Genomic DNA, 18,068 nt, shown 5'->3' with positions numbered 1-18,068 from the left:
CATATTTCTGTCTGAAGCATTATAAAAAAAGGCTGACACGAACTGTCACAGAATTAGAGGGACTTACGAAGGGTTTCCTTTGGAGTCACACTCCAGCTTTAAGTACTGACCCTCCTGAGGGACACCGAGAGATTTGATGATCTCCACACGAGGGGCATCTAGGAAGGATAAAAGGACATGAAGTACTCCATACTGAAATGTTGTCTTTGACTCATAAAGATTTAGTTTGACCTGAATTCTCTATAGTAAATCTGATATCAAATTAAAACAAACAACGGTTTGTTGTCAAGACATGACCATGAAGCCCTTTAAAGAAACGGAGCAGTTTCAGCACCCTTGCTAGACTCCTTTAGCTTCACGCTGAAATACATCAGTTTGTGCTTTTATAGTTCAGAATCATACATCAGAGAGATCCTTGGTGTTTTTTTAACAAGTATAATTAAAGTGTCTGATAGCTGATACAGTAACTTTCTACATGTGCTGTTTACATCCTCCCCCTTGTCCACGTGTAAAATCCACGTGCATGTGTCTGAGAGTGTGCATTTCTTTGTGTGTATGGACACTCACAGTGGACCTCCAGTACTTCAGTGGCCTGCTGCGGCGACTGTGTGAGAGCCACATGGTCCACTTTGCAGGTGTAGGCCACTCCATCATCATCTCTGTCCACGTGCAGCTGCAGAGAGCTCCGTACCGTGAATGTCTTCCCACTTGCATTCACCTCTTTGGCACCTTTGGAGAGAGTTGCACACTGTCACAGATACGGCACATTCATCTTGCAAGGTGGGCTGGCTGTACACTAATGTGATGCCCATGTGTTTAACATTTTAGGTAAGTCCTGCTTCACAGCTACAGCCAGACTCCAGGGTATTGTACCCATACAGATTAAAGTTATAATGCAATACATAAAACCCTGGAATGGAAATTTCACGGTATCTTTACACTGGTTATATCTTCATTCTTCAGGTCTCTGACTTTTTGGAAAACAATCGTCCTTGTAAGACTGCTGGACTGAAAAAGGATTTATTAAAAGAGAAAGCAAACTAATGATTATATTGGCTCCCATCATGCATTTCCCTGGAAGCTCCTTTGGCATTTCTACAAAAAACACACCCATCTGCACGAAACAGTCTTTTAATGTAATGTGTATATTCACACCACAGATCATTTTTATTACTTTCGGCCACATCTCGCACCTCTGCTGATCTCACATTATTGCATTTCACTTTCAACTCTTCTAACTGATACAAATTTCCAGCCTCATTGGGACAAAAACCAACGTTTGGCAACAACTTCAATCAGCCTTGTTGCAAAGTATGATTATGCACAGCTCTCTCCATCTGTACAACCTGATCTCTCCCTGCAACACCTGCCTTGTATTACCAGGAAACAGCTGATCCACCTCTCTTTTCACATCTACATCCTGATCAGTGCCAACGTATCGGACAACTCTGCTTCTGCAAATGAGCGAAATGATGTCCTGAAATCTGGCCCGCTGCTTGATCACATCATTCTGCTTTTTGAATCACTTGCTTCCCTAGTGATACAGGCAAACTGTGTTTGATTTAAGTTTCATGGCCAGCCCTCTGGACACCAATCTTTAACCATAAAAAAAGTGCTCTTAAAATGCTGTAGTAGGGCTTTGAAGCAAGTGATTAAACCTGAATTTAATAACACATAGAGGATAAACATACCTTGCTAATAAGAGCTGTTCCGATATATCAATATCATTATTGACCTATTGACAGTACTGCCCATAAAATATCCAGTCCCCTGAAGTTAATTACTTTAAAGGCTGAAAAAGATCAAAACAATGTCCCCTAAGAGACACTCCCACCTGTCGGTTTTCCTAGTGATCAGTTGAACGCTTGCGATGACACTCCGTTATAATGCATCTAAAACAGCTTCCTGAGTGGGCGTGGCCACTGGGGCTAACTAAAAGGCCAGAAATTTCCTTTCCTCAACACTAATTTCCTCTTGGTCTGTGTAACTGTGCAACAAGAGCTGGACACACTGTTCGTGATCTTTTAACTGTCCGAATGAGCAGTTTCAACTAGATGCAGAATGGCTGAACAAGTGATAGCCAGGACAGCTTATTCATACAGTTCAGCTCACTCCTGCTCGTTTTAATCCGCCTGCACAGAAAACTTGTGATACCTTGTTGCCCTCCTGAGCATGCTTTAGAAAAATCATACTGAATTATGCAAGAACTGTGTTAAGGAGGCAGATGAGATTTGATAATATCCGCCAACATGTGAAAAAGAAACCTAGCCAACCCATTTGACATGAGCTTTCCTCCTTATTTAGAAGCTGCTAATTACGTATTATGAAATAGAAACTGCCCATCCTGTCCCAGACAACGTGCTTGAATTTGAGCCAGCAGTCACAATGCACCACTACTTTTAACTGTTTGCTGTTTCATAATGTAATTGCTTATATGTATCCATCATGAAGCATGCCCCTATATTGTTCTTTCACATCTGTTCAACACCTCTTTTGGGGTTAGCTTGTCTGCTTACATTATGCCAGCAACCACTGTTTTAACCAGTGCTGCCCTGTTCAGTACAATCGGGTCCCTTTTTATTTTCTCAGTTGAATATTCAGGGAAACATCAGTCCATGCACAGTCTCTCTCTCTCTCTCTCTCTCTCTCTCTCTCTCTCTCTCTCTCTCATGCAGACGGCCTTTGTTTGTTCCTCCTAAAGAGACTGTTTACGCTCCATATCCTCCTCTGCTCTGCGCTCATCTGCTCCACTTTCCAAGTATTCCACCCCACTGTCTCCTCTCCCTCTCCATCCTGCCAATCAACTATTCCGCTCAGTGACTTCCCCCAAACCGCTGCAATGAGCCCGCCTCCCCTAGAGATGAATGACTGACAGGTCTGCAGCGTTAGCAACATCCATCCTGACAACAGGAGAGAGGGAAAATGGCTGGGTTTTCTACACAAGAAAGAGATTGCAGGGGACAAAGGGAAAGGAAAAGGAGAGCTAGAGAGGATATTGAATATCTAATAATGCTTTAGGAGTTGCAAATGTTCTCCCCCAATTTTTATTAGTTATCTCACGTCCTCATAGACCGCTTCTTCCTGCATCTGTTGAACTTGTCTCTCTACTTCTGCAATACACCCCTCTCTCTCTCTCTCTCGCTCTGCCAGTTTCCTCTAATCTCAGTTTAATATTCTCTATGTTGAGCTTTTTTAGGGGGTTAATGAGGACACATTATGAGGACATTGCATAGATTCAGTCCAGCTGATTCTCTGAGATGAAACTTGTATTACTGTTTGTCTCCTGTCATTATTGTTTTCTCTAGTTATTCTCAACGTTTACTACACTGATCCAACATACTGAACTGTTGTTTTGTTCAGTAGTTTTCAACTGGTCGAGACTCAGGACCCACAAACACTCAAGTACATAAGTAAGTAAGTGTATGTATATGTATATGTATATGTATATGTATATGTATATGTATATATATATATAAAACATTTGAAAAGAGGAACATCATTTCCAGTTTTTCTGTTAACTGCTTTAACCAAAAAACTGAATGAATCATCCCCCAATTGTGCGTGTTTGATTGCTCTTGTATGTTGGGTGTTCAAGATTTTAAACAAAGCACTTCAATCAATGTCAAATGCACTCAGCAGTGGAAGCTAACTGAATGTTCTGCATGTACTTCATCTGTTATTGTAGGTTGGCTCACAAGATTTCTTCCCTTAGTACATTCATAATATTTCTAAGAGGTTCTTGATTGTTAAAATGCTCTGCAGTGAAACAAAGTAGATTGAGAAAGTCATTTTAAACATCCACATCCTGTCAGGCTGGATTGATTCTGATTGCCTCTGTGTGATGCCAGATGTCAGTCCGCTTTGAGGGCTTCTGCGCCAACACGCGTGCACAAGAGTGTGTGTGTGTGCAAGAGTGTTTGTGTGCAAGAGTGTGGGTGAGTGAAGGTATAATTGGTCTATAAATATCTTATCACATTTTAAGTGCAGCTTAAAGTAGCAGCTGACATCGATCTGCCATCAAACTCAGGCTTGTCAATTAAGATACTCATCTAGCTCAGCTCATAACACACAAACACTTCCTTATTTTAGGGATCGATCAAAAAGATGGGGAACGTTATGTCTTATATATCTGCAACTCAGAGATTCTAAGCTGCAACTGGCAACCTCTGGTTACTTTCAAGGTGCCTAATTGTTGAGCTGAGATTGATGTTTCTGGCAAAACCCGGATCCAGGATTAGCCTGGGCTGGGGAATCATGCCATTAGTTTTGTACATACAGCAGAAATAACATATCCAAGTTTGGATTCTCTTTCATTTATTTTCATTCGAACTGGCATGCAAACTTAAGATAAATCTTCTGGGGGACCATGAGCTTGTTATTATGAATACAGCAGCTCGCAGCAACACTGGGTGTTTTGTCCAAAACTGCCCTCACATTTTTTCTTGGCTCTCTTAGTCAGATCGTTCTTAGTCTAATAATAGAACGCCTGAAGACAGCAACAAATACCTTGCCATCCATCTTCTGAGCCTGATCTCAACTATTTGTGCTCCTGTGTTTGACTCTAAAAAGCTACAAAAAAAGGCTTGTCAGCTTAATCTTTTGTGGAGAGAAAAGAGTTAGGCCAGTATAATTTCTGTAAGTTTAGTTCTCACACGGATGCCTTTAGTCATATTCTGAATACTGCCTGGTGAGATCCTTGTTGGCAAGAATGTGTGTTACAGCAAACACTCGAGCACTAAAGTATATTCTTTCATTTATGCCAGAATTCTCTTTATATTCACCATTAAAAAAAGGAAATTTAGTTCTTTAATATAAACAACTTATTTGATTTTATAGGGTAAACAGTGTAGCCTTTTAGATGATTTTATTTAAGTTGCAATCAGCTAAAAATGAAAATAGCAGGACATTTAAATGATTGAAGATTTTTTTCTGCCTTGCATACAGTGTGTTGATCTTTACTCCTATTGGATGTTCAACAATTGCATTTTTCGGTTACTAGCTCACATCTGCTCAAAGAGCTTATCTAAATGAAATGCCCAAACATTCACAAACAATTTAATTCAATACATACAGTATGATGCGTCTCAAACATGATGTGCATTTTCAACATTGGATTTGTTTTAGCAATAGCTAAAATAGCTCCATCCAACCACCTGCAATACCTCTCTTTTATATATATATAAAAAAAGCCTGGTACTGTTTGGCTGTGACCAGCACATTAAACCGTGGGTGGATCCTTGGAGCACTGCATCACTGGTGTGAGCCAACAGTGAGCCTTAGAGGATTAGAAAAGAAAAATGACAGGCGTGATAATGTAAGAATATGACCCTTTTATGCCATTTCAATAGAAAAAGGGACAACAGAGAAAAAAAGACAGATGAAGGGAGCAAGGAGGAAGACTGCTGAGAACTGTATAGGTGGGGGAAGCGACAGAGCTGATTAATCCTGGCACTAAAAGGTCTGAGGGATGATTCAACATAACCTGAACTGTGTCTCATATGAGATTTAAAACAATTTTCTAAGGCAAGAACAATGGAAAATCCACCATGGGCGAGGGTGACAATAATCTAAATATGTTATCAGATAGGAAGGGCAGAGGACTGTCTACCACTGGGCCTTAATCAACAACCTCTTCGAGGCCCAGTGAGTCTGCAGCTTAAGGTTTCCCTGTTACTGCTGCCAGTATCAACCTTAATGGTTGATTCAAATTGGGTTTCCGTATATGATATTGCAAAGAGTATGCTCTAGGCATGACTCTATGTCAAATGTCATGAAAAAATGTTGTTTTGATTTGGCACTGTTGAAATAAAAAATGAACACTTGAGAGATTGCTTGTTTTGCTTCATTGAGCGCCTGTCCAGTCAGCTGCATGACAATCAGTTAGAACAAGAGCTCTCATACACAGCCAGTTCCAGCTTCTCTGAGGTGCAGTGATGATATATTGGCCTCTCAATTATCTTCTCACTTAGTCTGGCAACTCTTCAGAGTCCAGGGAGCTAGAGGGACCTGTTGGCAGCCTGTAAGCATCCTCTCACCTGTCTCACCAGTGTGCTACCAGGGAGCACTGTTAAATTCGGAGAGTTTCTATCAGTGCCTGGCAGCCGCTGTATAACGTCCTCTTCTCACATGAAACTCCCACAGCTTTCACAACTAAGAGGTGTCTACAGTGAGTCCATAAAGACCTCTTTTTCTTAACCTGACCTCAAAGGAAGAGCTCTGGCCTTGGCATTTAAAATGGGACAGCTGCTCCACCTCTACGATGCTGCTGTAAATGGATGTAGACAGTGGGTGTAGCAATCTGATCTCCTCTGCTTTCGCCACAAGTCCAAGTCTGTTAACCTGATCAAAAACTCACATGATGCCAGAGACAGAGGCTAAGTGAGGTTCACTTCGACTTAGGCATATTTAATCAAAGAGAAATAGGTTTAAAGACAAAAAGGCAATGTGTGAAGCGCCATGAATTTTCTGCTTTTAACCAAACCTAATCTTTTCAGGTTTGAATAGATGTGAATAGATACCATAAAAAGAAAGAAAAAAAAAAAAAAAAAGTTAATAGAGATAAAGGTAATAAAAATCTAACCGATTTTCACCCATCTCATGTTGAGCGTGAGCTGGGATAAAACGTGCGCTTGAGTAGAAGTGGGGTTTTTGGGCTACACCTATCCACACAATAGAGAGGGCTTATATGCAATTTGTGTGTGTGACTGAGGCATCTTTTATTCATGGCAATGTGACTTGCAGGAGCCATCTTGAAATTACATTTTTAATGGCCATTGATCCACTGCACTCCTGGGAGCTTGATCATATAAATGTAGTCCCAATACAGACTTCTGAAGTAGCATTCAGGGCCGTCTAACACGGCTGGAAATGTACTTTCTTGTAGCGAGAAAACTTCTTTGAATTCCTGGACTTAATTCTTCTTTTACTTTCACAATGTCATTTGCAGTTTCGTCCATTTCAGCTGTTCAAAATGAGCTCCAGGAGCTGTTCACTATTCACTTTCCTCAAAAGCACTTTCCAGAGAAAACCTCGGAATAATGACGGACGCCTTATTCTGTTCTCACACACGGTCGTCAAGGACAATTACCCACAAATGAAGGAATACGACACTATTTCGAGAGGTTGTTCAGTCCCTCTCTGAACAGGCAGACTTGAGTGATAGCGTGCGGAAAAGTCAGCAGACAGCGACCTACCTTAAACAGTGCCAGTAAGATCTGCAGCAATAGTTCCTTGTCCTTGACTAACAAGTTTGACAACAGAATAGGGCTGCGGCTGCCAGTGAATTTGAATCAAATCTCGTTTTTTCCCCCCCTTAAGCCCCCTTGGAATAGAGTTCTCGCGTAACATGATGAAGCAATAACCTCCGCAGTTTAGGTCAGAGAGTATGATAATACCAACATCCCCACCCTTATTCGACATAAATATTCATTTCATCTCTGCCTTTGCTCGGTCCACACACAGCTCCCTCTGGTTCAGTAGTGTGTAAACAAGTGCTACATGTGGTGATATTGGCAAAGGTCTCCCTGGGTTACGGTGTGCAACTGAGATAGAAATATATCATTACTGGGTGGGGACTGAGGGGATCTGAGGGACAAAGAGACAGAGAAATATGAATATTGGATTCCGCATCCACTCACACACACACATGTCGTACACACACAAAAGCGTATGTCCTTACATGCAGGCTGTCTGCTCCATCTGTCTGTTTTGCTCACACACAGAAATACACACTCGCGCACACTTAGCATAGGTTGTCCGTTAACTGCATGCGAACTGGTGATGGACTGCTCCAGTGGCTCTGCCGGTAATATAATCTTCTCTATTCCCCCAGATCCCAAACCAATATGTCACAATTGTCATTTACTCCCAGCATGGTCGCCCACAATCACATGGCTTTTTTTTATTTTTATTTTTTTACATGGGACACACCCTGATCCTGTCGGGATGATGAACACTTCAAGTGCACTACTGCACAGCTACGCTCACGTGCATGCATTATAAACATGTGTTGCCCTTTGTGTTCATGTTTATTTATGAAAGTCAGACGTGAAGGGTGTTTTTCTCCCCCGCTCATTTTCTTTTTACGGTTTAATTCAGACAAATAACCTCTCAAAAAGTGTCATATATGACAAGTCAGACTGACTGTGTCTACGCTATACTGCAAACTTTTTTTTGTTTTTACTGAACAGTTCCTGAATTAAATGAACTGCTAATTAAAATCAGACACCTACTTTTCAGGATATACAGGTGTTAAACAAGCAAGTGATGTTCGGATTCACCTTTGAAACCCACATGAGGTTCAGCATTTATAAATTTATAAACAGAGAGGGATCTAAAAAAGTTCCTCGATTTTGTTTGATTAGATGTAACCTTTTGTGGTGTTAAAGACAAGTCTGTCAGGATATGTGTTTTCACATCCCTATCACATAAAGGGTGTTCTTCTACAGGAAGTGTGAACAAACCTGATGACATATAGATCCAATATCATCTCCACACTGCAGTTAATTAAATGCAAACGTCCTGTGATATCTGCTTAAAAACGGTGAGGGGGGGGGGACCAGCATCGATTGGGGCTTATCTGGCTTGCTTATCTGGACCCTGGGAAACCCTGATGCCAGATAACAGTCTGAGCTGTCTGAGCTCGAGTAGAAAAAGAGTGGCACAGCAAACACAGAGGGAGTTTTTTCCCCCCCGCCTGTGAATTTAACAAGGGCCAAAACATCACTGTTGATCGGAATTATTGAGGAGTCCAAAAAGCACATCTGACAAGAATCTTTTAATCTGACATTTGTACAAAATCTCAAAGATCTGCTTTCTGTTCTGGGGACAATGTGACCAGGCTTTATAGAAGAGAAAAGAATGACCGCAAAGTACTGATGTTGTTTTTTCCTTTCTCTATGTCAATCATTCCATTTAAAATGGCCTCCTTTAGTTACAGCTAAGAAAAATGGGGAATTCATTTCTGTACGCAGGAGTACAACCTTTTCACAGTGAATAACAAGCTGAAGTGAAATTATATAAAGGCTCAAATTGTAGACAGTTGGATGCCAGATTGAAGAGAGAATTATAGGGTCTGACCTTAGTAAAAAAGCCTTTCCTCCTGAGGCCTAGATTACTCTACCTGTTAACTCTCTATGGTAAATTCAAAGAACATTTTGTCTTGGGAGAGCTTTTCTCTGTAGTGGGCCATGGGGAGAAGAAATAATCACCAGTAGAGACACTAAGCCTGAAAGGAGGAAAAAAACCTCTCTGTGCTAATTAGTGAATATTCTCGTTCTGTAAGGTTCATGTTCCTCTGAAGAGTTCAAGAGGAAGTGTAAAGAAAAGCGACTCATCGTATCATGCACGACAAAAGAACACGATGGTTGCCAAAATGTAAAAAACTGTAAGTGTGCATCTTAGGGATTGATAAGTAAATGGAGCATGTAATACATGAGCAAATGCGAGATTGTAGTTTGTGAGGAAATAAATCAACAGATAAAAAAAGTCTTAGGATTTGACTGTTGATGATCACGATGTTTCATGGTCGCTATGCTACCTTACATTTGTGGTAGTTTTTCCCATTATTTCTTGTAGCGAGATTATCACAGTTGTTATCATTATTGTCACTATCTTCTTATTTATCATTATTACTTTGGTATTTGAATTTATTATTTTATTAGCTTTAGTTAATATTTTCTTTCACTCTCATCAAACTGAACTCCACAACTCAAGGACATGTACCGGTATATCACTCCTTCCAACAAACACTCATTACTTAGTCCTCCCTCTAAAAGGTTTCATAACCTATCTTTTCTTTTTTTCTGCCCAAAATCTCTGTACCTAGATCAAATCGGAGAGATCAATCCTTCAGCATCTCCTCATTGTATCATCGTTACCTTTATTGCTCGTGTCTCTCCTGAGTCTTAGTGCCTCTCCTTAAAAAGCAAATTCATTTTGTGCGATATTGTGCAATCAAAAGAGTGAGATTGGAGCAAAGGGCATTCTGGTTTAGAGCGACATGTTAACTGCTTTATATCTGGCACTGAATCATGATGGTTCAGGGCTGGAGTCAGTGGAGTTTGTGTTATGTTTTACTGGTATTGGAAGAGCTATTGTAGGAGTTAAACATGAAAAAAGATCCTTCAACACATTTTACATTAATTGGAGAACAAGAATAAATGTGTCCATGAAGACAGACCTTGTTACTGCTGTGAGTGATAACAGAGAAGTCAAGAAAAAAAAAAAGCTGACAGACGAAAGAGAAAGCATTAATATGCAAAGTTAATAAGCAAAAATCATGCATGCTTTGGCAGAAAGTGTCTGTGTGCTTTGCATCCAAATTGTGCCTTTTACTTTAAATTCTACGATATTTAATTGCAGGTCTAAGATGTGCAACAACTGCCTGCTTAATATTCTGAGAACTGAGCTGTAAGAGTTTTACATTCTCTTTTCAAACCTGTCTTATTTTCTTCAGAATGTGAACCTGATTCTCAACCTTTTGTATCTATCTTGTCTCCATTTGCAGTCACTGAAATTTTGATTAGTGTTTTGTCCTCTGTCTGTAATCTGCTGTGAAATAACACAAAACTATTAACAAAGTTCTGCAACGGTGTTATTGATCTGTGACAGTCAGTGGCCCTGGTTCTACATATCATCTGATACAGAACCATTTAATTTTCTCTTCTTCTCAAAAACCTCATTTCCTTATTTCAAGTCCCTCGCTCAATTTTCCAGAGTATTCTCACAGCCTCTCTCTCTCTCTCTGCAGATCTCCTGTTCAAACAGTTACAAAACGGATGGTTCATCAAGTAGAACAGAGCAGGAACAGGTTGGAAATGAGGTGTGCAGTCCAGCCAGTGTGATTTAGAACAGCCCTCAGATAACAAGGGAGGTTAATGTACCGCTCTCATGCCAGAGGACACGCGCTGAATCTGCTCTATTAGAAACAACTTATTCTGTACAGAAAAAAAAAAAAGCTGTTAACACATCCAAGGAAGCGCTTTCACAGAGTCAAGAAGAAGACTTTCTGCCTGTTTGTGAAGATTAAAAAAAAAAAGGTTTGTTTCCACTGATATATGTTTTCAGTTTTGAACACATTATCCAGTAACCTATACTGCCTGTATGAAATAACGGCACTGCCCTTTTGTTTCTCAGTCTGTGCAGCCATTGCAGTACTACAGATGTAGATTGAGTAAACATACCTTTGATCTCTTTTTCATTCCTGTACCAGCGCAGGTCGGCAGCAGGCTTGCTGCCCTGAGTCATGCAGGTCAGAGTGATGTGGTCTCCCTCCATGGCGGGCTTCGTCAGGCCGTCAATCTCTGGCTTCTCTGGCACACCTGAAGGATGGAATGAAAAGAAACCACAGGAATGGATTCAATTCATGCACAGCGGTATGACATTATGCAACAATAATATTATCATCCCTTATTGGAAATTCTCCTCCAGCTCGCCCTCCTACAGGGAGATTAGAGGGAGAGAGAGAGAGAGAGGGACTAGAGAGCAGTGTCCTGCTCTAGGAAACGTCAGGAAGGAGTCTTGCTGTCTCTCTAACCACTGGGTCATTTGTTTCTTTAAAGTTCAGTTCACCAAAATTACAAAGAAACACATTTCTTCACGTTGATTTGCCTGAACTCTTTTAAACTGAACTGTTCCTTTCAGACATCGATCTGATACCCTGGCCTTAGTGATGGTCAGTCCTGAATACCCCTCTGATAGAAGTGCATTCCTAAATCTACACGATACTGGTAAATAAAATGAAAACTTTAACGCTCTCTCATAGCACTGTGCTGTTTTTGAATGTTAGTGTGACATAGCTGAAGGGTACATCTACTCACATACTTGTGAGTCGATAACAATACAGTGTTGTTACTGATACATGTATTGAACCTGTGCTGTTACAATACCTCTATCTGCTTTTGTACCTGTTTTGATACCAATACAGGTATCTGTATTTGCATTGGTTCCTGTATTGCTACAAATACAGCTATTGACAGCGAACAAACTGTTCGATGAATATTTTTTTTCTGAGGTTTCTCATGGTGAGAAGCTTTCTGTGGGGGTAAAGAATCTTAGAAACCTGTTGTTCTGACTCTCTCATGTACGTTGCCTTGGACAAAACTTCTGCTAAATAAATTGTAGAATTGTAGAACAAATTAATTAGAAAATAATAAAAACCACCTAGTGACACCTGTAAATACTACAAAATATGAGTGGAAAGCATGAAGAACCTTGTGTGTGTGTGTACATTTGGGTTAACAGACAAGGCCACAAGGCTCTTCAGAAAATGTTCATTACTGGCCTTTGCTATAATTAGAGTGTTAAATGTGTGGAGTCTGGTGTCGATGAGCAATATGTCTGCTTAAGGCTGAGTGACTGAAAGGTCTGTCAGTCAATGGCATTGACTGACTCTGGCCATGTCTGTCTCACCACCTCCCGTAAGGTTTACTACAAGGCTTTAAGGTCTTTCCCTTTTCTCATGTACCGTCCTTTAGAGGGAACTAACAGCAAACACAAACCCAACAATAGCTATCATAGCTTGATTGATTTATGTGCATTTTTTCCCTACAAAATATGTGGTTTTGAAGCTCGTAAAGAGCAAGTGTCACTATATTGAAGTACTGTGCATGTGTTGCTGTGTGAATGACTAAGTATGGCTTGACTCAGAGAAGTGTTAGATGATTTTTCTTCCAGACTGAACGAGAGCAGATCAAATACAATGTTCATCTTATTCAGTCACGTTCCGTTTGGGTGGCTGGAGGCTGCAGCGCTTTAATCTTTCCCTCAGTTTGTGTGTGTGTGCACGTGGATGAGCGCATAGGATTGTGTGTGTGTGTGTGTGTGTTTCACTGCTTAGCTGTGCGTCATGGATTTGTCTGTGCTGTGGTGTGTTGATGTGTGTATGCACGACTGGCGTAACCAAAAGCATTTTCAAGACATGAAAAAGAAATGAGAGCCCAATTTTTCTGATGCATGGTGGAAAAAGAAGAATAATGGATTTCACAGATAATTCCTTTTGTCAATGTGATCAAACTCCCTCCTGCTAATATACACATTTATTCAATATGAATTTATTCCCCTTTTTAAAACAACTTATTTTGAGCAAAAACCATAGTCATGGAACTTTTATATTTATTTCCCATTAAACACACTAAACTAAATGCTTTCAGTGCTCACGTGGCTCTCCGGATGGCACTATAGGGACTCATTACCATCTCACAGCTGTAGACCTTCACCAGTGACCCACATTGAAGTATGAATTTGAAGGATTACTCCATGGTTTTCACAGGTATTCCTGATCTTTAGTGGACAAAAAAAAATCCCCTGGCATTTTGTCTGGCACCATGTCTCAGTCTCAGCAACTTTTACCACAATTTCAAAGTTAAATATAAATTCATATATCATCAAAAATTACTTTGTCCACAACTTAAAAAACTAAATTCACTCCAAAGGTAAACTGAGTGTTACTTTAAGATAACTACAACTGAACTATTTAAACATAAAGGCAACCATCTAGATTAGGCTTACTTTTCTAAAGTCCAACAAAAGTCCAAAAGAGAAAAAAAGAGCCATGACAAAGACTGGGAGAGAAGAGACGTATCACAGGAGCAGTTAGACGAAATGAGCTGACAACAAGAGGGACAAGCTGAGACTGAATAGATACAGGGGTAACGACAGCAATCAAAATGAAGATAAACCAGTCAATCGAGTAAGTAACACAAGACAGGAAACACTGGGGGACAAGGAACTACAAAATAAAACAGGACCCTCTAAAGACACAGTGAACTCAATAATGTAAAAGTAACAATTCAAGAATAGAGTACATAAGAAATGACGAGATAAAAAAAAGGACACACTAAATGCTAAACTTGAAAATAAAGTAATGCAAAATAAACACAAGGAGAATAAGCAACACAAAGAAAGTGATGAATATAAAACAGGAAATGAAAGTGAAATACTGAAATGAACAAAAATGCATAACCAAACCATGACATAGAGTAGTGAACTAAGAAAACGCTGTTCTTGTATGTCGCTAATTAGCAAACATTAGTGGCTATCATTTATAAAATGGTAAACCTAGAATACATTTTAAAAACATCCTTAGCAAGTTAGCATTCTGGCATTAGCCCTAACATCAAACCAACACCGTGTGTACACATGTCCTAATGAAGTCCAACAGGATGTTACCCCAGTAGTTACCCTTGAAACTTTAAGCTTGTGTCTGTATTTATTCACATCAGTTGGAGATGTTTTGATTGTGAGGCTCATTTGTTTAACAGTGGACTATTATGTCTGACCATTTGTCATTCTTGTTTTCATTCCCAGCACAGTTTGTTCTGGATCCGTGGCAGATAAACAAGCCATTCCCAGGCCACGCTGCATGTTGATTAAATCTCCCTCTCCCTTCCCTGGCAAGCCCCATTAACTATTGTTCAATATTGCAAAATAATTTTCTACATATCCTTATTGAGCAATCGCTTTTAATGTCTCTAATTCACCCAATGCCTGTTAATGCAGAAATCTAGTTAATGGTCCTGGAGTGCACAAGCACATCCATTAACATTAGTAAAAGCTAATTGGCGGGATAATAAGCCTAGTGGCAGGAAATGAGACAATGTTTGTGTGTAGGGGTTGATCATAACACACATATTACCAGAAGGCACAACACAACGTTTTTATTGTCTACTGATATAGAAACAAAGGCAATTTGATTTTTCTTATTTGTCTTCAAATAACCTATCATTTGAATACATGTAGTTATAGAATAAGCACAGTTAACTGCACCTTTGTTATTAGTGATTCTACTTTACTAAAAAACAAACCAAAAAAACCCACAGAATCAGTTGACAAAAGAAGAAGCCATATCTCACACTGTTAAATTATGTTTTTGTGGACTTTACTAAAAAATAGGATAGGATTCGCTATGACAAGGTACAATGGAAAAGATATCTTTAAATTCCAGGTACTAACCACTCCTGTTTCTGGGAGCTCCTGAGCTCTCCTTGGTTCCTCTGGACTGTTGGTGAGGATGGCCTGCCAGAAAAACCAACCCCCCCCCCCATTCTATCCTATCCTTCTTTCTGCATCTTATCCCCTATCCCATTTTCAAGCCCAGCGCAGCTTTAGCAGATGGCTGCTCTGTCATGTGCCTGTGTCTGCCGAAGATTTCTGCCTGTTAAAGGGAATTTTCTTCTTGCCACGCGATGACGGATTATGCTGGGTCCTTGTGATGTGGCAATAAGTAAGGTCCTTTACCTGCTTTTTGTAAACATAACAATGAGCATGGTCATTTTACCTGCTCTTTTGTTAATGTTAACAGACAGAGAGTAAGGTCCTCTACCTGCTTTTTGTAACGTGTCTTGAGATAACACTTGTTATGAATTGACGCTATGTAAATAAAGATTGATTGATAGGAAAGGATATGATAGTAAACCATACGTTAGGATAGGATATACTGTAGGATAAGATAGGACACGACCGGACACAATACAATAGAAAGGATAGGATAGGCTACAATACGATATGATACACTATGAAAGACACAATACACTTCTTTGAACCCATGGGAAAGTTTATCTTGGTCTCCAATTGCTGCAAACATTCAGGTAGAAAGCAGGAGTAACAGAGTCTGGGTCACAAGCAAAGCAGCATCACATGAAGTACAAGATTGAACTTGAAATCTAGTAAACCCAGTTAAAGCAAGACTAAATAATCCTTCCAATTGAGATTAATTGAGACATTCTCAGAGCCTCTACTTACCCAGAACAGTCAGGTAGGCTTTGGCTGTTCTCACCGGCATGGTGAAGAGGGAACACGTGTACATGCCTTCGTCAGACAGCGTGACATCACTGATACTGATGGTCAACTCCGACCACGTCGCACGCATCAGCTCGATCCTGTTGTCTCTTAAAGCTGCGGAAAGAGACAGACAGAGAGGAAGATAAACAGAGTCAGTGCATCGAAACACGTCATAAGTTCATGCATACGGTAATTTGATTGAAAAGCAAACACAAACTTACGGCATATCTCTAAATGTTGTAACCACAGCTGTTTACAGAAGGAGGTACAATTTGAACAACTGATTTTGTGTTATGGTCATTGCCAGGGATGAAGTGGGTTACAGTTTATTTACATAGCTAGCTGTGCAGGTGAATGATGGATGTGAAATGGATTTAAATAAATAAAAGTCAATCTAAAATTGTCCCAAAGTTTGGCTGTAAAACAGAACTTAGTGTTGAGTGAATCCATTAGTTCACTTCTTCAGTAACCACACGCATGCAGACTTCTCTGGTGAACAACTTGTAGACATTTAACTTATATGAAAATGTAATCTTCCAAAAGACATAACAGGAATGGAAATCAATACGGCAATAAGAGGATTTGAGTGAACTGCCTAATGAGACTTTGGCAAGATGTGAGGTTTGAAATAGATCTGCTGAAAATGCAAGGCTCGTTGAAAGATACTTCATTGTCTTTAAAGTGGACTAAACTTCATATCTGTGATGCAGCGCAGACAGGCAATCACATCTCAGAATATGGACGTCGGGATTGGCTGGGTTCACGTCTGTCATGTCTGAGGGGGTTATATTGGTACATTTCAAGATGATAATGCACATTGTTGATGTGCAAATATATAATTATTTCTCTGTTTGCGTGGCCTTTGCTGCTTAGGAATTTTATACAACCTTTTCTTTAGTTAGAACAACTACTTTCTACAAACCTTATTAAATAAGAGTAGCCAAGGATACTTCGCTTTCACGCTCCATCAAAATGAGTCAGAGCACACCTTGTTCAAAGTGCATTCTGTGTGTGTGTGTGTGTGTGTGTGTGTGTGTGTGTGTGTGTGTGGAGTGGAAAAAAACCCATCATTATATGTGTGCAGGTGTTTATATTTTCTTTCATGTGAGGCCACATGAAAGAATACTCTTACCTTATTAGTAAGAAATCATACATATAAAGAAGAGCACCCTGCTTTTGTAACCTCTCTGCAGAGATCTGACGAGTGAAGGCCATTAGACAGTCTGTTTGTAGAGCACTTTAAAGAGTGGCTGGCTGAACGCTGAGAAACGCTACCTGAGGTATGCTTCCTACTGAAAATGTGTTTTAACATCCCAAACTCTTTTTTCCTTTTTTTAAATAATTAACTTTCCCCGCCTCCAACAATTAATTTCGTTTTTCTAAAACGTTAATAAAAAAAAAATGCACACTTTTTGTTTTAAAAAAAAAATATCAAAAGTTGAATGTGACAAATCTTAAATCTGCTTCTTTAGTTTGGACGCGAATGTCTAAGAGAGAGGAAAGAGGGGTTTGTCCTGTCTGCGCTCAGATTTCATGTCCATATGTTTACTGTATGTGTAAATTGTTAAATAATTAAAAAAAAAAAAAACTGGACTACAGTCGTAACTGAGGAAATATGAGTCTACCAATCTGACAATCTGCTAACAAACTCAATACTCAATTTCCTTTTTCTTATATGATGAATTCACACAGTTCCAACTGCGGCAGTATCAGCCGTGTTTTACCCACTTTCTCCTCTAATTTGTCTGCGTCTGCTAAATGTCTCGTCCTTCAGGTTACTGTGAAAGGAGGTGTCAAGCACATGTGCTGCATTATTTTCACACCTCCTGTGCACGCATTGCTGCATTAATATCACATAGCTGACAAATGTATAGAAATACCAGCAAGTGCTCTCACTATCTCATGTCGCTGCGAGTGCCAGAGGAAGGATAGCTTTGCAGCTTTCAGCCTAAACACCTACAGTCATGTGGAGCACGGTTGTAATCGGTATTGGCTAAACGACAGCTGCTCTCTCTTTTATGTATTATAGCATTTGTTCTGTACCTTCCCCGTCCCTAGAAACACCGGTTATCTCCACATGCTGTGTGTGGAGCGTGAGCGGACGTGACACGTTGATATGCCCACATGACATATCTTTAGACTGAGCTCCAGCGACAGAACATTCCTGTTTCTCGGTGAAAAAGCAAGACCACCGAATTAGATTCACGCACTGCCAGTTCAGTTAACGGCCGGACCTGTCCTGCAGAGATAGTTCTTGCAGTGCGTATACGCACAGATCTGTACACATT

The 18,068-nt window shown here is 40.0% G+C and overlaps 1 protein-coding gene across 3 annotated transcripts in view; it reads right to left on the bottom strand.

Moving 5' to 3' along the window:
* cadm2a (cell adhesion molecule 2a) overlaps positions 1-18,068 on the bottom strand; it is a 199,666-nt gene that overhangs the window by 20,036 nt on the left and 161,562 nt on the right. For all 3 annotated transcript variants that reach the window (XM_079355276.1, XM_079355278.1, XM_079355277.1), the window contains 4 exons: positions 15,742-15,894; positions 11,184-11,321; positions 568-729; positions 68-158 (listed from right to left, as the gene is read on the bottom strand). In XM_079355276.1, the coding sequence (XP_079211402.1) occupies positions 68-158; positions 568-729; positions 11,184-11,321; positions 15,742-15,894 (544 nt within the window). The remainder of the gene's footprint in view (positions 1-67; positions 159-567; positions 730-11,183; positions 11,322-15,741; positions 15,895-18,068) is intronic.

This window comes from Symphodus melops, assembly GCF_947650265.1.
Source record: "Symphodus melops genome assembly, chromosome: 11".
NCBI classification, from domain to species: domain Eukaryota; kingdom Metazoa; phylum Chordata; class Actinopteri; order Labriformes; family Labridae; genus Symphodus; species Symphodus melops.
This window is presented reverse-complemented; position numbering and strand designations above follow the sequence as displayed.